Source organism: Rhipicephalus microplus, chromosome X, assembly GCF_043290135.1.
Source record: "Rhipicephalus microplus isolate Deutch F79 chromosome X, USDA_Rmic, whole genome shotgun sequence".
Taxonomy (NCBI): Eukaryota; Metazoa; Arthropoda; class Arachnida; order Ixodida; family Ixodidae; genus Rhipicephalus; species Rhipicephalus microplus.
In genome coordinates this window covers 338,629,417-338,653,593 of record NC_134710.1, presented here as the reverse complement: position 1 = coordinate 338,653,593, position 24,177 = coordinate 338,629,417, and the positions used below count along the sequence as shown (strand labels likewise).

General features: G+C 44.9%; 1 protein-coding gene across 1 annotated transcript in view; it reads right to left on the bottom strand.

Annotated features, from left to right (window-relative positions):
• The window catches only part of LOC119162040 (uncharacterized), a 166,967-nt gene that overhangs the window by 53,496 nt on the left and 89,294 nt on the right, over positions 1-24,177 (bottom strand). The window contains exons 8-13 of the mRNA XM_075876703.1: positions 23,484-23,742; positions 14,074-14,331; positions 13,681-13,839; positions 11,515-11,718; positions 6,459-6,669; positions 420-571 (exon numbers count right to left, since the gene is read on the bottom strand). Of these exons, the coding sequence (XP_075732818.1) occupies positions 420-571; positions 6,459-6,669; positions 11,515-11,718; positions 13,681-13,839; positions 14,074-14,331; positions 23,484-23,742 (1,243 nt within the window). The remainder of the gene's footprint in view (positions 1-419; positions 572-6,458; positions 6,670-11,514; positions 11,719-13,680; positions 13,840-14,073; positions 14,332-23,483; positions 23,743-24,177) is intronic.

Below are 24,177 nucleotides of genomic sequence, written 5' to 3'. Positions count from 1 at the left end.
CTATTTTCAAGGCTTTCTTACCTTTATGCTGACAATACCTCAGATAGAGGGCCCCCCTCTCTACAGGTATTAAAAATCCTGAACAGAAAGATAAAAAAGATACACATACTCTTCAGTAAGAGCGTCCTTGCAATGAAGCTTTTAGAACATGGAGGGGGGAAAATGGAATGCCTTACAACAATGCTTTTTTTTAGGCCCTGCTACACAGATGGGAACAAAGTAAGAACTGTTTGGAATTATTGGGAAAGTCCCTGGTGGGGGCTTCATCAAGGCATAAACCGCTTTCCAAATGGTACGTCAGCAACTATGTTCTATTTATGAAGTACCTTACTGTTCTATGAATTAAACAAAACCATACCCTCACAGTGTTAAGAGTCAAGAAGGAAAATTCTTGATCCACAACCTCACAGAAAGCATACCTGCTGGGCTGAAATAGCTGGGGCAATGGGCACCGCCAATCGTACACCAGCCGGCAAAGTTCCACTGGCAGTGCTTGACGCGACGGTCACAGGCACTGCTGGCACAAGGGGTCTTGCTGTGGTTACAGGCACTAGGGTGGCAGACTTGGCTGCTGTGAATTCCAGCCCCATGAAAAAAAAAAAAAAAAAAAAAAACGAGGTGGTGTCAAGGTGGCACATTGATTTTTTTTTTTTTTTTGCTCAAGCGATGTATGCTTTATCAGCACAAAATTAGAAGACAAACTATGTGCTATTCGTGTTTTTTGCTATTGTAGTGCATTAAAATACAGAAAAGTTATTTTCTAAAGATATTAGGGGTGCCATTTTGGACACTGTCGAATCCCACCGCTGGTCAACTCCAATTGGCCCAGAGAGCTGCTACGGCATCTTTCATTAGCTTTAAATGCCATAATCATGAGATCTGATAATACGGCAGAACTTTACTACGTTCAGAATAGCATCCACAGTGTGTAACGAAAACTTGAGGTGGCGAATACTAACACGTGGTGAAAATACAATAATATTAGGGCATAATTATACAATTCCCATACACTATATGTGCACACAGCATACAAGGATTTACTCCGTGCTAAAGTTGCTTTACTCAAAAAAAAAAAAAAGACATTCTGCTTTAGAAGTTCTTACCTATGGATGGTTGGCAGTACACAAAGCAAAAGCGAAAGATTGTATAATATGAAAACTTATTAAGCAGGGAAACTAATAGAAATTCCTAGTGCTTGTACCAGACCAGCTAGAAGCAGAAATGCTGCCAACATGCCCACACTGAAAAGCATTATCATGGCATATATTTAAAACAAAACCTAAACTTTCTACTGATATTAAAAAGAGCAAGATAGGCAACAGAAATGCAGAGAGAATAATCAGGCTGTACACAATTTACTGCCTTACTATGGGAAGAGGCCGGAGAAAGAGTAAAGAAAGGAAGAAAGAAGGAAAGAGAACAAATACCATAATCACTCGCGTAATGAACCCACTCGCACAATGAACCCTGCCCCCACTTTGTTCCTTAGAAAAAAAATCTGTTTTTCAATGTATCTGTTCATTTTATTTCAGTGTGATTGCCAGTGCCACTGACGATCGAAACAATATTAAATAATGCCATTATGTCAGAAAATAACGATGCAATAAAAGTCATAACATAGTTTAACAGCCATGCAAAACTGTTATGAGCAGTGCTAGCGCAGATGACATCAATCAAAATTTAGAAGTTGATATGGGTCGTCGAAATTTCCGAAGCCCTCCACTACGACGTCTCTTATAATCTGGTGGTTTTGGGATGTTAAACCCCACATATCAATCAAATCAAATCCAAATTTAGAAGTCACACCTTTCACGGCAGAGGGCCATTTGTCGAACGCAGAAAAAACCTCTTGCTTATAGCGCCATGCCAGCACAGCGGTGCAAAAACAAAGCAAAAAACAAAGCACAATCATGCCCACCGCAACAGCGTGACGTGCACCCGCAACGTGCGTGGTCCCATTTGACACTACGTTTTTTTTTTTTATGAACAGCCGGTATGCTACGAGCGGATGATCAACACTTTCAGTGTCAATTCGTGCGAGTTGGCCTGTAGACAGGCTCTCCGCACAGTCACGCTGCACCTGCTGGGACAACTGTCGTCCGCAAGTGGAGAGCGAACGAGCGTCGCCGAAACACTCTTTCGCTCTCCGCTTGCGTGTGGTAGGTGTGCCGGCACGTGCAGTGCAGATAGCGCATGTACAGCTTCGGGGAATAAAAAAGAATCAGAATTCATAATTGAAGAATTAAAAAAATGTTTATGGAAAGCAATTTCTGAAACAGTGGACATCAGTAGTGAGGTCATTCAATAATTACCATATTGACTGACATAACAGGTGCATTTTTTGTCCAGAAAATCTAGTGCCTAGTTCGGGGTGCACCTGTTATGTGGGGCAAAATTTCAAAAAATTTTGTTTTCGAACAGTATAGACCGCGGTTAACGTATACGTCACCGAACTCGCAAATATCCGCACTAGACACAAAACAACTTCCTTCATAGACTACATTAGCACAAAATGTGTTGAGCATGCAGTCTCGCATGACCGAGAATCAAGGCATGCGATGCGGTGTGCATTAAAATTTTCAAAAATTAACATCACGAGACCCGCGTTGCCATTGAAATTAACGAGAAAAAAAAAAAACTTTGAAAAGAAAGCGCCATCGCAGGAATTCGCTGATTACTACGTTGTAACTGCCACGTTATGCGCATTATCACAAACAAAATTCTGTGCGCTGATCGGCAGCGATCGTTTGATTTCACGAGCTCGCACCCAATATCCAAGACATTGCAATCGAATCACGAACCACCATTTAAGAGTTACAAGCGCCGCCCAAGCCCCCTGCCCCTTCCTCTCCTTCAACTAAAGCTACCAAAGTGTTGCGTTGATTAAGTACAATACCGCAACTTTGATCGCCCACGACCGCCACCAGAAGTACCAATAGTGATTAGGCCTAGGCTACGATTCAGCAAGTTGTCGCGGGAAGTTTGTACAAGACAACATGAAGATTGGGCGTTGTAACGATTGCACTCGAGCACTGATCCAAGAGCAGCGCACGTAATATTATGTTGAGGTTCCTGGCCAGCAAATCAACGACGACAGAAGTTCGCCGAGCTTGTGGAAGTCCGTGTAGTGACATCAAGGGCGAAAACTCGCGTCATAAAGCCGAAGAGCTTTTATATTTGAAGACGAGGTAGCAAACGCAATAATGGCGGCGCTTTTCCCGACAGGAAACGTAATGCACACTTGACGAGGACACGATTCCGCTTCCCATGCAGCGTGCGTGGCCAGAGCCACGTCGGCGCAGGTGCGAAGGTTACTCCAACACCCAGGAAACTGCCCTTCTTCCTCACTCCTCGAGCCAGCAGAGCTGGCGCAGCACTGCTACGGCCTTTTTTTTTTTTTTTTCCTTTTTCCTCGCATTGCAATTTAACACTCTGGTAAGAGGGTGTTGACTTGCAACTGTGCAAATACGGTGATTATGGCCAAGATCGGGATGTGCCTATTATGTGCGGAAATAAAAAAACCTGATTTCTCAGGTGCGTCTATTATGCGAGTAAATACGGTACTTGGGGGAAAGTTTTGCAGGGCGCTTAGATGAATTCCTTTATGACATGTGAGTCGCCCTAAATGGAGACTAGGTAGAAGTTAGTATGGTCAGTAACTAGCTTGATCAGTATTGAAGGCTCAATAAAAGGCACGGTGACGTGACCATAAAAAGTTACACCAATCACAGTGCCTTTATTCAAGCGGGATGTGGGCAACACCGGGCACCCGCGTCGTCTGCACTAGCTGGCGAGACTATCAGCGGCACCCCGTCAACTCCCTTCCGTGAACCACGAGCTGGAGTGGTCAGTATATAACTGTTTATTGAAATTTTTCTTTAACCGTTATTTTATTATAACCAGCTTTGAATAATTCTACTGTGTGCACTGCGTCGCATGTAGTAACTCAGAAGCGAGAGCCAGACTTTTCTTAATTCTTCTTTGTATCTCTTTTTGATTTCCGTCATGTCGTTATTTTATTATCTTACCGTGCTCTGTTTACTTGCACCACTTGTACTGTTCTTTTAGACCTTAGTTTGTTATTTAACTGTTGTTTTCATCACGTGTATTTGTATTCTCCCTCTTAGTTCATTTTTGTTAGCTCCTTCCAATGCCCTTGTTTTAATTAAATGCTTGTTTGTTTTTAATTAAATTTTCATGTCTGCTCAATAAGTACATTAGTCAGACTCAAACAGCACTCCACGTGCAACCCCACACGGGTCGACCGGCGTGCAAATAAATTTGAAATGAACCCTTGCAGGCCCTTCAGTTGTCACAGGCCTAAACGTAAAGTGAAAGCCTGCTAGCCTGCCGCACGCCGCTGCTAGATCGACGAGGCCTCACCACAAGTGTGTTACATTCACGCAGCCCAAAAGGGTAGGCACAACTAGCCATTTCCACAAAATAAAATTTAACATTGAATATAGTAAAAATTGTCTTCAACAGTTTCGACATCTTCATGAACAGCTGAACAAATTCGGGGCAAGATGGAGAGCTACGTGCTACTAAGAAATGTAATTTGAAAACATCCCACTGTTTCCAACTACAGTCAAGCCTCATTATAACAAACTTGATCTTACATGAAATTAAGTTCAATATATCTACTGTAGCGAAGCCTCCGAACTATGAAATGGGTCGAACTCTTGAGTACCTTCTAGTGGGGCTACCCAACAAGGACGCCGCTCGCACTGAGAGCCCGTGCTTGGCCGTTACTGTCGCCATTGTGCTTGCTCGCTGTGGACCGGCTATTAAACGCCTTAACATTTTGGTGGAGGTGCTGTGCCCTTCAAACATCTTCGGTTCACATTCGATGCCCTTGGAGCTTAGATCCCGTACCGTGCCTTCAACCATGCAACAAGACGCCGCCCAGCAAACGCTTCCTCCTGCGCCGACGCCATGTTCCGGTGTCCCCCGCATCCGCGACCCACCTGTCTTCACCGGCGCGGATGGCACCGACGTCGAGGACTGGCTCGTCATGTACGAACGCGTCAGCGTCCCCAATCATTGGGACGAGGCAGGTAAACTCGGCAACCTGGTTTTCTACCTCGCGGGTGTGGCCGGCATGTGGTATAACAACCACGAGTCTGATTTCGCAACCTGGCCCGATTTTAAGACCGCTATCACCAACGTTTTTGGCCGCCCTGCCGTTCGTAAGCTGCAAGCCGAGCAGCGCTTACGCGAACGCGCTCAGCAGGCCGGTGAATCATTCACCAGCTACATTGAAGACGTCTTGGACCTATGCAAGAAATGCAACGACAGCATGTCCGAATCAGACAAGATCCGGAACGTCATGAAGGGCATTGCCGATGATGCCTTCACGATGCTGCTGGCCAAAAACCCAGGCACAGTAGCTGAGGTCATCACGCTGTGCCAGAGCTACGAGGAGCTCCGCCGGCAGCGTTCGATGACCCGTCGCTCCACACCACGAGATGCAGGGCTTGCAGGCTTGGAGGCGAGCTGTGACCAGGTGGCACTGCTGGCAGACCTCAAGTCCTTCATACGTGAGGAAATCGCACGGCAGTTCTCTCTCCTGCCCTTCGCCCACCCACCGGCTGCTCAACAATCGGCCACTACCATTTTCCCCCCCATCCGCCGAGCGATTGAGCAGGAAATAGCGGAGGTTATGCCTGCGTACCACCCACAACAGCTTCCGGCTCCTGTACCCCCAAGTTACGCCCAAGTGGTCGCCAGGCCGCCTCCAGTCGTTCAAGCGCCCGCCCCACTGACTTACGCCGAAGCTGCCGCACGACCACCATCCTTTGCAGCGGGTATGCCGGCTACGTATGTTGACGTGACCTCTCAGACTCAGCTCCAGCACCCCCTGCAGCCTTTCCAGCCACCGTTCCGTCCATCGGCTCTTGCGTCATCGGCTCTTGCGTCATCGGCTCTTGCGACCATACACTACAAATTTGTAATAAAGATATATTCCTAACACTGTAACCATTGCAAGACTACTCTTCATTTACCTTATTATACCTAACATTTTGTTATATCTGGGCTCATTATATCTAGGTTTTGAGTGTATCTTGAATAAGAGAAGAAGGAAGCGAATCAGCACTATCATAGATTGTGAGGAAACAGCTGAAAAAAAAGTTCTTAATTGGAGTCAGTGCTGATTTTAGAAGTTTTCCTATATGTTTTAATTTTATTTCACAGTAGACAATTCCACAAACATTTCTCCTGACTGTGATTGATTGATTGATTTGTGGGGTTTAACGTCCCAAAACCACCATATGATTATGAGAGACGCCGTAGTGGAGGGCTCCGAAAATTTTGACCACCTGGGGTTCTTTAACGTGCACCCAAATCTGAGTACACGGGCCTACAACATTTCCGCCTCCATCGGAAATGCAGCCGCCGCAGCCCTCCTGACTGTGGGCACAACTACTTTAGTAAAGTCATTCTACATCTGTGCTTACCACCAAGGACTGCGCTGGCTTGTGTAGTTGCTGCAGGAGCACTGACCAGGCGCACATAGTGAAACTTGCTGCCTGGCACTTGTACAGCTGCCGAGCTGCTGCTCACAGATGTCACGAGGCTGCTGGTGCCACTTGAAGTGACTATACCACTTGAGCTCGACGTCTGAACAACAGCAGCCATTGTAACAGCCCTCGACACGGCTTGACCGATCTGAAAACATCGTGACATTTCTTTACTGAGCTAACACCATTAAAATTAAGTGAATACCACACTAGGCAAATACAGAAGGTTACCATGTTTACTCACGCAATCTGTACAATTTGTCTCCTGATTTACTGCTACAACAAGGAGGCACACCAACCACATGTCAATTTTGTCGACAGATCCTCACAAAGATCTTCTATGTTTAACGCTGTAATGCCCATGGGGCATTACAGCATTACAAACTAAAAATAATATGGTCGGGTCACCTTCCAAGTGTGCTAGGTCATTAAATGTGGACGGCGCTTCATATGTGTGACACCGAACCCAGAACCTTATTTACTACACTTTTGTATAAACTATGGAGTTTCAGACACTACGGACTCGGCTCTGTCAAAAAAGGCACAAAGTAAAAAATACTTTTATTGAGCTGAGCTTGGAACCACTCTGCCTTCATTTCAAAGCATCCTTACCTCTTCTGCTCTAGCACTCTTTTTCCTTCTGTATTTCTCGACTCAGCCCAAAACGTGCACACTTTCTTGACTATACCCACACAATGTTACTACAGTTGAAACCCGCAATAACGAAACCCCGCGAGTACGAAATCCCCGCGGCAACGAAATATTTTCGGATCCCCGGCGAACGTTCATAGAAGCCCATGTATTACGTATCTCACGGCAACGAAAAGTTTTTGGACAGCGACCTCGCATTAACGAATTTTCTACTACGGTGAGGGCCTTATTTTACCCTCCCGCCAAAGGTTAACTGTAGAAAATATGTTCGTATGCGTGTTATGCACACTCAAAATTTGTAAACGTCTGCTTTTGCCGCACTAGCGTGGGTACCGTCATTTTTGTTTACTTAAATCGGCGATGGGGTCTGTGTCCGGCAACAAGCCTGGCCACACTGCAGCAGGCAATGGCAAATGATCATGCTAGAGTGCAGATGGCGCCGTCGGATGAGCTCAACAGGCCGAAGGAACACCAACAGTTGGAATCAATCAAAACGACGAAGAGAAGACAGGAACTGGTGGCGAAATCGAGATGAAGTTACAATGGTGCCTGAGAAAAGCGCGCGGAGAAACCCAACCCGCGGGTTGTTTTGGATGCGCTGAACACCCTTCGCTTCTTCTTCGGCGCACATGACGACGACGTAGCAATGAACCACTTTTTCCAGTGCGAAGGGAGAGCTTGAAGTTGTTGTATGGCAAGGGTCAGCAAAGTAAGTTGACCGACTTCTGGCAATAAACTTTCGTTCTGCTGGCCGTATCACTGTTTTTATGTCTCATAGTCGTGGTAACGAAATTCTCACGAAAATGACATTTTTTGGTTTCCCCGGCGATTTCCTTATTGCGAGTCTCGACTGTATTACTACCGAGTGAAGCGCATTGTGGCTATAAAGGGATGCTCGCCCTGGGTGACTGTCTGCCTGCTTGCACACTAAATCACGTTTTTTCTGTCTTCTTTGTTCGCATTTCGCTTGTGTTCCGCCTCCTACGCACTCCTGTTGCACGACTTGGCTACTTATTAACATCTTGCTAATCTGAATGGTGTAGAAGAAAGAGAAGGAAAGATGGTAGAAAGCCCTCATATCGGTGCGAAGAGTTCGGTACCACTGTTCGCACCAAATACGCATGCGCATTTTTTTCCTATTCTATTCCCCATGAAATGTCGAACAGTCGATAAGTCGAGCCAGGAAAGCTTTGTGGCTGACAGCGTTTGCGCTACATTGACGTTTACTACATAACCACATGTCCTTGCACTAGTAAAACTATATCAAAAGCTTATAAGAATTCCGCGAGAAGCTTTCATTGAAGGATTAGGTGCATGACAGTGATACAAATAAGGTCTGTTTATTGCATGGGAAGAACATGTTAGTTTTATCTTTTTTGAAACAAAAAATGACCGTTGCCTTCCGTCCGTCAATCATGATGCCACGCAAACGCTCAAGACAATGTAAAAAAAAAAAAAAGATGACACTTTCCATAAAATTATACAACACCAGTGTAAAGAAAGCCGTCGGAATTAATTTTGAACATCTGGGTTTCTTGAAGCATTTTTAAATCTAAGCACACGGGTGTTTCTGGGTAAATTTCGCTCTAAGTTAGAAAATTGCACACAGCAACTCTGTTTTAAGAAAAGTTTAAGCTCCAAAGTGTCAAGCTTTACTTGATGGATTTAATTCTCTGTAATACATACTGCCATGGCCGGATAAACATAACAAAAGCTCATCGCATAGTCAGTGAACTATATACAGTGCCGTAGTTATACACCTAACGACAAGGTTCAAGTGCGTGGCTTAGAGCCTCGAAGTCGCTAAAATGCTGCATTCACAAACCATTTAATAGTGCTCATGTTTGGGACAATGCCAAGTGCATTTTACGATGTGCTTGAAGCAGAAAGTGGCACCCACACTGAAATGATTCTGGTGAATGGAGGGTACGACGACAGTACACAGCACTCTGGAAAGTTGCACTCGCTAATCTCATTACAGTGCATTACCAGCCAAGCAAGACCACATGCTTTCATACATTGTTTCAGACATACGTACAACCAGCTAAACTTGCGCTAACACATCCAAACAAACCATTGTTTGAGAGCGTGCATGATGAACTACTCTTCCATACAAACACGATGTGGCTAGCAGACGACGCAGGGAGCAATCCACACTTCGCCCGCCAGGCGGTGACTCTGCTTGATCTCGCGGCCAATAACATGGCCAGCATGAATCAGTCGGTAGTGCGAATAGACAACCCCGCCAACAGGACGAACAACGTGGTCGGCGAAAGCACTGTACGGATTGCGAACATTGGATGTGCCCGGCGAGACTTCAGGATTTGCCTAGCTGCTTGCGCCACCGGCTACAAGCTCGGGGCCTTCATTATTTTCAAGGAGCAAAGCAGAAAATTCCAGCCAGGGCCTTTGCGAACCTTCACATACCAGGTGAAGATAATTTTTATTTTTTTAATGGGTGCGAGGGGTCACATTGTAGCCTAGTTCGGTTCATCACAAGGCTGACTTTTTTCTTATTCGTAGCAAATGTTGATCTCAGTGCCACAAAAAAATGGCTGGATGACAAGAATGGCTGTGGAGAGTCTAGGGCTCAAAGGTCGACGACGTGCGACTCATACTAGTGTTGGACCAGGCGCCCATTTATAAGACACAAGCCACCACAAATGCCTTCGAGGAGTACGACACTAATATGCTACACGGGCCTGTGGCGTGCACAAGCATCCTTAAGCCTACTGACGTGTATTGGAATAAGCCTGTAGCGCCACGCTAGATTTGGCTAGCTGGCCACGCCGAAAAAGAAGCGAGTCGTATGGCACATGAGGCGCGAGCCACGAGGAATTTCAAAACGGCCTAGCTTTGGAACCTGGCTGGACGCTGCAGCGGCGACTCCGCCTACACCTGCGCCCCGAATAAAGCTGTGACCTCGGCACGGGCTCATCGCCGCCGTCTCGCCTCTCCTTCCTCAACAAGCCGTTCAAGTCCACCTTGTGGCACTTGTAGGAGCAGTACATGCGTGAGGAAGCACAAACACTGAAAAAAAATTTGAAGAAGCCGTCGCGACATGTGCTCAATTTTGTTGCCGAGGCATGGACCGCTGTACCTGAAGAGACAGTGGCACGGTCCTTCAAAGGATGCGGCATTAGTAACGTGCTCGATGGCTTGTAGGACGGTGACCTGCACAGCAGACTGGCCGATGTTTGAGCTGTGGTGCCAGAAGACTGCGGCAGACTTCAAGCGGAATGATGCAAAGTGTTTCTTGCAACTAACTCAAAGGAGTCTTTCAATGGTATTGAAAGCGATTAAAAGTTACAACAAATTCTGGGCCTAAATAAAGTTCATTGTAATAAAATTTTAATCCATGCACACTGCATTTTTTTTCTGGCACGAAAATTTTGCTGCCATCTTGAATTTTGGTGCCGTACCGAGTTAGCCCTCCCCCCTCCATCCCCCCTTGCTGGCCATTTCGACTTCGTTGGAGGGAGGCACTTGCTTGGAATTTTACGGCAGTGGCCAACCCTCATGCTTTTATCATGTGCAGCAAGATAGAATTAGCAGAATTTTAGCACAAGTTCCACACTTCCTTCAAAGCCCTCACATGAGGAAATGAAAGTGTTGTGATTAGTCTCTCTGGTGCACCGAGAAAGAAACATCACTACGACATAATTCCTCCACTGACTGCTGGCACTTCCATGAGCAGGCATCAGCTACTTGAACTGATTCACCATAGCTGTGGCCAGCAGCCATTTTTGCCCCTTTTATGTAGTGATAGCATCTCAGGAATTGGCAGAAATGAAATCGAGATTTCTGCATCACAGCTTATGAGGAACGACCCGTTTTTTGCAAGCTCGTAATATAGGCATTCATGTCAAAGACTGCATCTGTAAAGACTCATCCCGGCCATGATACTAACAGCCAATGCTTCACTTTCTTTTTTTTTTTGCCAGCGATCATCTTACCCAAATGCAGGGGTGGAACAGGGTACATGGGTTTGGGAGCAGTCCAGGGAGCAAGCTAAATAGCCTTTTGTAGCAGGCTTGGAGCAGCCAGAAAGGCCTTTTTGAGTACCGTGTCTACTCGCATAATCCTCGCACTTTTTTTGGCGGAAAACCGATGCAAAGTTGGGGGGTGCGAGAATTACGTGGGCCAAACTTTCCACGAAAACTTACAGTGCAAAAAAGAAAACGAAGTGACCGCAAATCGGGATTCTCACACCAGCAACTAACAGCAAGCTTTGATAAGTACTAATTAAAACTCACCTCAACATTAAAAGCACTAATTCAACACAAGGCAAGATTTATTTGAGACACTAAAAGTGCAAGCAAATAGTCGAGAATTAGAATACCATTCGCAAAGCTTGTGGGTGTTGCGGCCGTAGCGTAGCATTCGTCGCACAACAGGAGCCCTCAAAAGGTAAGCATAGGACGTCAGTATTGGGCTGATGGCTATTTAATAGAATCGCCCGCAGTTTCCTTCCGAAGAAATAAAGTTCACGATCAATCCCAATTTTAGGCACACGGCAGGCCCAACACGTCTTGGTGGCTTTCAGCTGCCGTTACCAGTAGCGAGCACAAAACTCGTAGACTCCGAAGGGCCTACCGGCGGCCCTGTTGTCGTTGTTTAGAGCATGATGTATCACTTTCAACTTCAAAGCAGCCGTGTAGCTTCAGTATCGCCACATAACGTGACAAGATTACCAACACAACATACAAAACACGCTGCAACGTGCACTTGCCACTTTGGCTTGGCTTGGATTGGATTGAATCTCCGTGCAGTAATAGTACGATTGATGCTTAAGAGATGGCGCCAGATGACGCGCATTATTATCATCAGTGGCTGGAACGGGCAGACGACATTATTGGGGCAGTTTTTAGGGGTGCGATAATTAATCGAGGTAAAAAAAAAGTCATATTTTTGTTGGGCGATGTGGGGGGTGCGAGAATTATGCGAGTGCGAGGATTAAGCGAGTAAATACGGTAAGTTTGGAGCAGTCAGAGAGAATGTTCAGATCAGATCTATGGCAATTTTATAGCTTTTGTGAAGCAACATTCGTCCCCTGCCTAACTCATTTTTCACACACCAAGCTAAATTGGACAGTAGCCTTATTATTGTGATAGAGACTATGTGGACACTATTGACGGTTTTTCACCCTTGCTGTAATGTCCCGTGTAAAGTCAAAAGTGATAACATAATCCTGCGCATCACGTGTTTTACAAATGGGTCAAAGTGTAAAAGTTGGGGCAACAAATGCGGCTGAAACAGGGATCAAACAAGCCGACCCATCTCCGTCCTCCAAGGGTGCATGCAGTGATATCCCCTTCACTCGGAAAGCCTCCCGTCGAAGCAGAGGAAACGCCACACCCACCTTCACTGAGCATAAAAAAGACGCCAAAGGGTACAGGGGGGGGAAGGGGGGGGCTGCCTATTAGGCAGCAACTGTGAGTTTTGCTTATAAGGGTGCGGTCGCAATCGCTGGCACACGTACTATTTCGGCCATTAGAGGTTGGCTATCATACACTTCTACATGCTCTACTCTCATCTCAAAGACACTGCACGACAAATGTTGCTCTCCCTGGCGTGGCCATGTTCTCTTACAGCAGCGTCTTCTAGAGCAGGATAAAATTGGATATGAAACAGACAGATGTGAGCCTTACTTCATACAACATTACAATTTGTTGCTATCGCAAATAGTTGCTAATCCGTCGTGATGCAACTCTGTAGAGCCGGCCGCAGATTTTTTTTTAAAACCTGAACAAACAAGCAACTGCTGAATTCATGAGCGCTGTGTATCGTAGTAGAGCGCTGAACTGAACAATACGTGTGCGCACTTGATGAGCAGTCCTGTGCACCTGTCTTCACCAAGCTGCTCCAGAAGCCTGACACCACCCTTGTTTCTCTTGAGCACCCTTACCATCACCAAAATCCTTTTTTTTTTCTGAACGCTGCCATTAAGTTATAAAAAAAAAAATCACGTTTGCCGCAAGAGTGAAGCAATGAATGCAATAGCAACAACTTGTTATGCTATATGAAGTACAGCTGGCAGCTAACCCTGTTGAATCCGATATTGCATAACTACATATCGATGGAGAGATGCTATTCTAGCTGTCTCTTCGCGTTGAGAGCGAAGCATGTACAAGGGTTTACAGGCCATTCGCACTGATGCCTGCAGAGATAGCGCGCGCGCCTTCAATCTCGTCCTTACAATCCAAGTTCACAGCTGCTGCTCCAGTGATTACAGCCTTGACGAAACCGCTAATATCACTGGTTTGGTGAAACTGAAAGCACAATGTTTCAGCCTGCTTTTAGGCACGGGGGCATCTTGCACAGCTAAAATGGGGTGCTGCGCCGCTGTATGGCACTGATAAGAGAGTTTGGCGCAAAAGGGATGGTGTGGCGCAGGATGAAGCAGGTAAACCAGTTAGTCATACAATGGTGCAAATGACGCAGCTGTTCCACCCCTACATGTATATAAAGCTTATTCAACACTTGCCATACAGCTTTGCTTACTTACCGGAGGCTTAAGCAGTACATTCATTTTGCCCGGCACTGGCACTATTGTGGTTGTCGGAGCTGTTGGTCGGGCTGTAGATGTGGTGGCAGTGCTTGTAGAGCTTGCAACAAGTGCTACCCGAGCCTTGACGAAGCCGCTAATATCACTGGTTTGGTGAAACTGAAAGCACAATGTTTCAGCCTGCTTTTAGGCACGGGGGCATCTTGCAGCTAAAATGGGGTGCTGCGCCGCTGTATGGCACTGATAAGAGAGTTTGGCGCAAAAAGGATGGTGTGGCGCAGGATGAAGCAGGTAAACCAGTTAGTCATACAATGGTGCAAATGATGCAGCTGTTCCACCCCTACATGTATATAAAGCTCATTCAACACTTGCCATACAGCTTTGCTTACTTACCGGAGGCTTAAGAAGTACATTCATTTTGCCCGGCACTGGCACTATTGTGGTTGTCGGAGCTGTTGGTCGGGCTGTAGATGTGGTGGCAGTGCTTGTAGAGCTTGCAGCAAGTGCTACTCGACTGGTACCCGCATTCGGGCTAGTGATCATTGAAGATGTTGTGGGGGCAGGAGCAATCCTCTGTGGCGACTTGCTAACATTAATGGGAATCATGGCCACTTTCCCTCCAAGCTTCATTGGGGATACCACATACATGCCCTGCATAGAAATACAAATGAATGCATGTAGATTTCTGGTGGTGACGAACCTCACGTATTGTTAGAGTCAGGTGCCTTAAACAGTTCATGACAGCGATAGGCATCGCGTCAAAACCAAGCTTGGGAATAGGTGACCAGTAAAAGAGCGAGGGATTGTGGGACGCACCGTCTGCTGCCGGATTCTGGTTCGAAGAGAGTAGACGACGGCGAACCACTCCGCCGTAAGCCTCAAATTATTCAAGATTCGCACACGCGGTCGCCCGTTTTTTTTTGTCTTGCTAAACCATAGTCTGTTATTCAGCCATTGCCTGCTCCAACTCAAGCGTGAAAGGCAAACGCATGTATCGATCCTCATAGAACGAAGAAAGAAAAATGAGGTGGGCCGCAGCTGTGAAGAGAGCCGCAGCGACGAGTAGCCTTTGGGCACCGAACGTTAAATCCAGAGTGTGCGAAGACCATTTTATCCCAAGTACGTGTGTATTCCGCACTAATAGAAAGCATACACATGAATTGATGCAAATGTTATATCCGAAAACAAATTGTCGCGCAGGCGCGCCTAGCAAAAATATTTATATGAACGCGTGGGCGAAATCTACCTGTCATATGAGATGAGCGGCGGCATTGCACCCATATTTATGAGCAAAAAAAAAGTGAAAGCTTAACTCAAGAATAACTTTACATGAACCACTGGACGAGTCCGTTTGCATTTATCTTGGTCAAACTGTGCGTCAGGACGGCACACAAAGAAAGAAGTGCGTTAAAAAAAGTGCAGGGTTTTGATTCTTCGGCGCCGTCTATGTCTGACTGAATTGTTTATTTGCCACCGTGCCGCGCTCCTTGACATAGATCAGTGTTCAAATAAGCATCTGGCTCCAACTAAGAAATGCATCTTATAGCGCACTGAAGGCTATAAAAAAAACATCTCAACGCGCTCGATAAATATTGTGCTTCATGCCGATTGATTGACGATTTCGGCCGAAGCAGCGATCCCGAAATGAACTCTTAACACACTGCTAGAGTCATCGCCATCCCCTGAGATCTTTAAAACCGTAATTTTTTTATCTGCAGTAACGTATCATACAATGAAAACTGTCTTCTGTATCGACCGATCTGCTAGCAAAACTGACAGTACCCCCGAGCAGCATAAAAGCATTGCAGAGCATTTTGGTGCGATAAAAAGTTTCCTTACTCTTCATGGCTTTCGTAGCTGGTCATTTTCGCAGTCACAGCTAGCAGAAACAAAAAACCAACCTCTAAAGCACTGACACTGCACGAAGAGGTGCTTTTTTCAACGGAGCGGTACAAAAGTGCATGCGTGCCGCTGCTAACCCATGTGGTGTGTCGAACCGAAAGCCGACATATCCCACAGTTCCCTGCGATTGCCTATTTTACCGGTCACCTATTGTGGTAAACTCTCCCAACATGCCACATTATGCAAACCAAAAGAGTAGATGGAGTGTAGCAGTCAACTTCAATTAAGCGACATTACATTTATTGGCACACATGGCTATTTCGCAGGCACACATAGTAGTTAAGATAGATTTACCAGCGAAAAAAAAAAAAACGGAACATCTAGAAAGAACACACATACACATCAATCTGTGTGTGTGTTCTTCCTGATATTCCGTCTTTTTTTTGCGCCGGTAAATCTATATTAATCATGAACCAACTTGACAAAGCAACACTTTTACCAAACAGTAGGGATGACGAATGGTTAGATTTCATCTCAAATCAAATTCAAATTTGATAGTGCCAAATATTGGCCAAAAATATTGAACAGAGAATACAAATATTTTATTGTAAATAAAAAGAAAGAAAACATGAAATCTACTCATGTTCTAAAGGAGATAACGCAATGAGTGACTGCTACCGGAAGGCTACTAATTGTTATGCAGAAACACAAGCTGTTTCCTGACATGGTCGATGGCTGTCTTGCTGCAATGTTACAGTGTTTTCTGCAGTTGAAAACATGAGCTCACTGGGCACCACAATAGCAGGGATGGGAAAGTATCGCTTAGCAACTTTGGCGATACCTAGATAAAGTGCAGCTCCATGCTCCTTTGAGTACTTCCAAGGATCATCCTTCCTTGGGATCAGGGTCTTATTGAAGTATATTTGAAGCTCTTGTCTATAATTAGGGTTTTATTCCAGTGCACTGGTTATTTCTTGATGCTAACAGTTTGACACTCTCTGAGACTTTCCTGGCTTTCTATGCTAGGGCCATAAAGTGTGGAAATGACAATCTCCTTTGAAATAAACATGCGCTCGCTTTTGAACTGGTATTTAAGAAAGTTTTCATTAAAATTCTACAATAAAGGCGTTAGCGATTGTTTTTGCCACCCTAATCCAATCTGCACCATTCGCCTTTGTGGCATTTAGCTATTCGTCTGGTCGAATGATTCAAAATTGAGAATCCCAACTATTTGACAGTCAGATCAAATTATCTGAAATTTTGAATAATACCTATTCGAAAGCCGAATCCAATTATTCAATTGCATATTATTCAATTCAAATTCAAAACTCGAATATACGACCAGTTGTCGCTGGTGCACCGGGCCTGCCTAGAGATGTCAGCCAGGGGGCTCCCGGAGGTCTAGGGGCCCAACCGCATATACTTTGATTTTTTTTTTACAAATAAAGTTGTATCCCTCCTCCTCCTCCGCACAACTCCAACAAATAGTCCTCAGTGTTTGAGAACCCCTGCTAGATCATAAGACAAAATATATCAAACAAAGCCTACCTATCAAACAAAGAAAGCAAGCTTTTTATGAGCTCAAAAGCCTTGTATTAAAGGGACACTAAAAGAAAATAGCAATTTATGTCAGAGTGAAAGCTCAATGTATGACAACATCTAAAATGACACTATTGTCAACAGCAGTGCCATACATAACGAGAAATTAAGCTAAATGCACGAGAACAGATGCACCACGAGTAGGACATTCGCAAAATGATCCCGATGACATTAGAGTTACCGCCTACAATTATTCACTAGTAATCAAACTAGCTGCAATAAAAAAGAACCTTCCGTGTATCAAGTGATGTACTAATAAAATGCTCCTTGCCCATTTCTGTTTGATTTATAGAAAAAAAGTACCACCGGACATTACTATGAGGATTGGCACAAGTGGTTCAAAAGGTTTATTTTCGCATAGTTAAACTGGACAGCTTGTGTCATCTAGCAAGGCCCAGTTGAACCAAGCACGCCTGCCATGGTAGGAAATTGTTCAATGGCTGTTGTTGCTGCTGTGGCTCCTGCTACTTTCGCTCTGCAGCTACTAGTGTTGGTGGCTGCACAATAAAGCCGGGCAACGTTGTGCACGGCAACAGCAACGAAAAAGTGTCAGCTTTGAGGCAGATAATTCGAAGTATGCTAGCTTGATGCGGACCACTAAAATGTGATTTTATTTCAAAATAAGCTCCTCCTTGGCAAAAAAGTAACACTACGAGGTTTCTGGACCGCTATTTCAGCAATCAACGTGGACTTGATATTTGCCTTTAGTGTCCCTTTAACAATGCGATGTACGGTTCAAGGGTCAAAGACGAACATGTACGTCATCAACTAACAGCCACAAGGCAGTCAAAGACATGCGTGAACAGTGGTAAACAAGCTTGACTCGTACGCTCAGCAGCGTGTCCTGTAAGGGTTTGATTGCCACCGGTGCTGCGCAACTTCGGCTTGTGTCACCAAGATGTTACCAATGCATGCTGGCATACTATCCAAGCCTGCCAAAGTATTATCTCGGCAACAGCGCCAAGTGCTTCGAGGTTAGCATCGCTCGAACCAGTCCTGGCCACCCTGCAGAGCGTTCCAATTAAGCTTGCTCATTGTCTGCATGTTTAAAATGTGTGCCTTTGTTTAATCATTTCTCTTGCTTGCCATGTGCTGCCATACTGGAAATACATGAAATTTTTTCCCAGCGGCGATTTTTCTCATCTCTTTTTTTTTGCGCTTTTCTTCTTTTTTTTTTGAGTTTCGGTTGTTTCACTTTTCAAACAGTTCCCATATGTTGCACCCGCAGAGCTTATGCCTTCCCGGTTTAGAATCTTTCAAGAGGTGACCAATTAAGTTATTTTTTCATTTATTGCTCCCTGGTACACAATTACGGCTGTTCCCGTGCAAACGCCGGCTGACATAAATGATGCCTTTATGGTTGCGTTCATTATTTTAGGGACCCATAAACTGCTTCATCTTACTGGCAATAAGACAAAAGATTATTATACTGGAAATACATGAAATTTTTTTCTAGCGGCGATGTCTTTCAGCTTTTTTTATGCTTTTCTTTTTCTTTTTTTTAGTTTCAGTTTAATCTTTCAGAGAGTTCCCTTTGTTGCGCCCGCAGAACTGATGGCTTTCCAGTTTAGAATCTTTGAAGAGGTGACCTATTAGTTACCCTTTGGTTTATTGCTCCCCGGTACGCAATTGCGCCTGTTTTCGTGAAGACGCTGACTGACACAAATGATGCCTTTGTGGTGGCGTTCACTATTTTAGGGACTCATAAACTGCTTCGTCTTATTGGCAATAAGGCTGAGGATTAGTATAGGTTTTGGACTTGTTTTCGCTTTTCGGACATGCTCAGAGCTACAGTTTCTTTCGTCAGTGCAGTTTACTTTTGCTATATAAGTGCGCACTGGTTTCTCTGCCGCAAGTGAGTCAAGTGGCGATTCCTAAGAATTGCCCGTCGAATGTCGAATTGGAATCTGATGCAGTAAATGCCACCCCGTCATACGAGGTGCTACTTTTAAGACAAGACTCTGATGGTGACGGGCGAGTGACATCTCAAAAGTGTGCGCAGCGAGATGATGCCATCTGGATTAAACGTGGTTTTTCTGTCCCTCGAGTTTTCACTTAATGCCACTGTATGCACTTATTTTGTATTTCTGTGAAATACACTGGCATTTATTTCTAGGAACACTTTTTCAGCAGTCAGATAGGTTTTATTATTATGTCAAACAATTTATCTTGCTGTTACTCATGAATAAACCATACGTATGTAACAATACAAATTACTTTTTTTCACTTGTGGCTGCTCAAAAAAATTGTAGACAATTTTCTTTTAGATAAATTTGTCTAAAGAATTTATATCAGCAATGAAATGTACACATTTTCGTGATGCAATTCGCAGAATAAATTAACCTTCAAAAGGTTAATAAGATAAAAATTAGTACTTAATCAGTATTTACTTAGTACTAAGAAAGGCTGAATACAAAAATTACTGATAATTTCTTCAGAAGATGTACTACATGCAGAGTTAATTACAAAGAAGGCAGCTTTTTTTGCAAAATTTGTTGTTGGTACATCCACATATAAACAAACACATGCGCAGGAAAGTGTGTGAATGTGCATATGGCCAAATGCAGCCCCATTTGCATACAATAAGGTGTAAGCTGGCCATTCTTTTTTTTCTCCTTGAACACTGCTCATCTAACCTGCTGAGCAGAGTGCTGCAGTTCACAGAAAGTTGAAGAAATGAAAGTGATAGCAGAGTGATAGCTTACGCTCCTTCATCAAAAGTCCCAACAACAAGCAGAGGCAACAGGCTACGAAGCAACACGCAAGACAACCACACCCTCAAAAATACCACAATGCTGCTATTTACCAGGGCAGATTATTCCAGGACCAAGTTATTGAAAAATTGATTGCCCTTGCTTAAAACTGTATGCACATATTTAAAGGGCCACTCACCAGGCCCCATACCAAATTTTAGTTAGACCGTGGAAGTTCTTGGGTGTCCGATGAGGAACATGTTGTCACAAACATTTTTTGAACCAGTTCATTACGAGCTGATGAAACTTTTTTTTTTTTTTTTGAAGCGGCGCCAAACGAGGATGAGAGGAGGCGAGCTCGAAACCCTTGCCGCTCCTCCGCGTAGCATTCACAAGCAAATTCTCTTCCCTACCCTCTCAGACATTCGACAAAAAGGCCACGTGCTCATGACGTGCCTGAACAAGCCCAACCCCCGTGCATACATGCTGAATTTTTTTTTTTTTTTTACAAGCATTGTTTTGAAGTCTACTGCCTGTTTCTGCGGGATGCTTTGGAAACGATGGCTTAGATGCGGTAGAAGAGGAGATGAGCACAATGAGTGCGTGAACGCGTAGAAGCGCTCCACAGCTGTCATCTGCTCGATGCGCTGAGCACGGGGACACGAATGCATGCAAAACGCCAGCACATTAGCCCCGCATGTCACTGCAATTAACAAGAAAAAAAAATGCAAAAAAAATAATGCTCATATTCCCTTATGGCGTCTCATTATTTACCTATAGATTTATTAATCTCTTCAAGCAACAAATACATAAACTACGCATGTCGTGTTAAATAATTTTCGCCATGTCAAGTGCTGCTGTTGGCAACGTCAGAGCACAGTCATCTACGTAGACGACCAACGTCACTGCATTGCCGTGTACGTAGGGTCATTCATACGCGCATGCCATGCCCTCATTCTCTGGGCGCGCGCCCGCAAAACGAAGGGGGAGCAGCGTTCATCTTCAAATTTGACCCATTTCCGCGGCGCGAAGCGTTGCAAATTTTGGCAGACGTGATCGTGAACACCTCATCTACACAATGCGCTTGTCAGCTCAAAATTGTCGAACCTGGTGAGTGGCCCTTTAAGTGTACATACCTCTTAAAGTATAATACACTTAGGTGGGAGCCATGTTTCCTCCTGTGGCAGTGCCCATCATTCAGTGTTGTCTGAGCAATGCTTGTTTGCTAGGTAAGATTCAAGTCCAATTCAGTTCTGTGATTCATTACAGAACACACTTTCATTTTGTATTTCCACATTTAACATGAATAATACAAGCAGTTCCTGGACTTTCTGTGGAACAGGGCTAGACACGCTTGCAGTAGAAGCTGATGCCTCCTTATTTCCAATTTAATGCATTCAACGGCATTCAATGGCATTTAATGGCATCACCCCTGTAAAATCACCTAGAGCACGGTATACAGGCTACTCACTGTAAAAAATCTCCCATTTTCACATAACAAATGCCGTTTCTCACCTAGCTCTACAAATACGGACACATGCAATGAAGGGTGAAATGCTTATGAAAATGATAAATTCTAACCTATCTAGAGTAGTGAAGCACTCAGCACTCCAAAGTGATATTTACTTTCTGGGTGAGTTGATGTGACATACGGTGAACAAACGCAATGACCATCTGGTCCTGCAGATGGTCATTAATACAACAGCCTGACTGCTTGATGATGGTGCTTCACTAGGAATGCCTCCTGTCATGCTTCTGAATTTCTCATCATTTACACAGTTCTCACCAAGTCAGAACTAATAGTAGCTGGACCACAGGTGGACCTGCCAGAACCCAACAGGATCAGCTGCAAGAAGCGGTGAAAATCACTGAAAAATACCTTGCAACATGTGGTCTCTTGTGCACACCAGAGAAATCAGAACTCCAGATTTTACGGAAACGCATGCAAGACCGCCCACCACAAGAAAATTCTGGATCTTGGAGTGACTCTTGGAGAAATCAGTATTCCCAAAGTCTCTACACTATGCATTCTCGGACCTTTTATTCAAAAATATGGAGCCTGTAAAGTGGAGCTAGAAAAGCTACAACGAACAGTTCAGCAAGTACCGCATCCTATCACGCGAGTTGCAAGCAAACGCCATAGACTCAAAGAGCAGGACTGCATAACTATACCTCAAGTATTACTTACAAGCACCATAACATACGGGACCCCTTGCATGGACATGAAGAATGGTCAGCATAACAAGGTGAACATCCTCATCCACAAAGCTTATAAAATTGCCATGGAACTTTCATCCACCACGTCTATGACAAAGCTCCTCAAGATGGAGGTTCATAATACCTGGGGAAAGTTATTTAATGCCTAAACGGTGAACCAACTAGAAAGATTGAAACTTACAAAAACGGAACAAGCGCTTTTAAAAAACCTTGGCTATGCAGTCGAAAATGAGGCCCTACCTGTGCCAGTCCATTCTTCATGAAATTAAGGATAAAATATTTCCGTGTCAAATACCAAGAAACATGCACCTGGAACATGACAAAGGACGAAAACATGCACGAGCAGAGCTGTTACAGCAGAGGCTCGTGAGCTACAGCAACAGTGATAGCATACCATACACAGATGCCGCTAAATGTCGAGGGGCAAACGAATATGTAGCCTGCATTGTGAATGAAAAGGGTAGAGAGCTTGCTGCCGCTTCGACATGTGCCAATGAGGCAACCATCCCAGAGAAACTGGGCATTGTGTTAGCAATCAGTTGAAGTTCTTCGTCGGTAACAATCGTGACGGATTCACAAGAAGCATGTCACAGGTTTCAAAAGGAATCAACTGGCAAATCAGCCCTTCAAATCCTTCTAAAGTGCGACTTCGAAGACGCAAGAATCTTCTGGACACAGGGGCACGAATACCTAGCGGGAAATCAAGCAGCGCATGTCGCAGCTCGAGGGCATATACACCGGGCTTCTCCGTAGCGATACTCGGACTCCGGAAACGCAAAAGAACCAATACGGAGAAAAACTTAGACATATTTGTGCACTACCACAAGCAACAACGCCACTATCCCCCTGCTAACAAAAGGCTGAGTAGAGAGCAAGCGGTGACCTGGAGAAGGCTACAGGCAGGCACCTATCCGCACGGTACACTGTCAGTACTGCCCAGACTCTGCAACCACCCTGTACTACATGGTGTGGAGCTGTCAAAACCACCCTAGTGTCCCGCCCATGGACGAACAGAGCATACAGGAAAATCCAAAAGACCAGTGGGAGGCGTTGCAGACGTCGGCAAACCCTGAGGACCAGCTCCAGCAGGTGGGCTTAGGTGTCGGCAGCTAGCTATGGCTACCTGAAATGACGAAGTCATCCACTTCTCGGCAAAGAGAATGCACACCTTGTCACGTATAAAATTTAATTCTCTCACTGTCCCAATTACATTAACGCAAACCATCCACAGATATCGAAAGAGGCAACATGTGCACTGTAGTGAATGCAGGACATGATCTCAAACGTGCACTTTACGTCGTACAACAAGCTCTGCAGCATAATTTGTGGCCTATTGTTGCACAGAATTAAAAAATAGAAGTTTGCAAACTGACACTGTGAGAAGAGAAGGCGGGCCACTGGCAGTGGCTGTTCCATCTTGCATGCACATCTGGTAAGTAAGGCCAGTTTTACCTTAGGTGCTGAGGTGGTGCCTGGTGCAGCCACACGCACCAGTTGCTGCCCTGTGGCTGCACGAACGGACGTTGCACGAGTGGGACTGGAAAGCACCAGGGTGGGCTGGGTTGATTGACCACCAGCACCAGCCATGGCACCCACTAACTGGAAGGTGGCACCACTCACAAGCTGGCCTGGCTGCAGGATCACCTTTGTCAAGCCCGTAGTCGTAGCAGTACTGGCACCTGAGGATACTGGCACACTCATCTGCAGTTGTCTGCAGAGACAAAATGCAAGATGGCATTTAAACTGGCACTGCTGAGGAGCCACTTGAAAGCACACGCACCGTAGTCACAAAACCCAAGCCAAGAAACTATAAGACATGATTCCAGCAGTAGCAGCATGACTTGATAGAGTATAAAGTTTAGTATCCTAAAACTGAGCAATGGGCTTTGAGGAATGCCACAGGCACTCATATTAGTTTTGACTTCCTGCGGTTCTTTATCACTGCCTTCTAAAATCAAGGCACAGAATTCAGCATTTTCTGTAATCTTTAATATTGGCTGCAAAGGATAAGGTAATAGGAGAAGTTTGTATCCTCCCTCAGTAGTAGATGTTCACCTCAATCCAAGAGACTGTGCATTTCTCCACACTTCACTTGAAATGCAACTGCCTTGGCTATGAACCAAACCCATACCTCAAATGAAAAGAT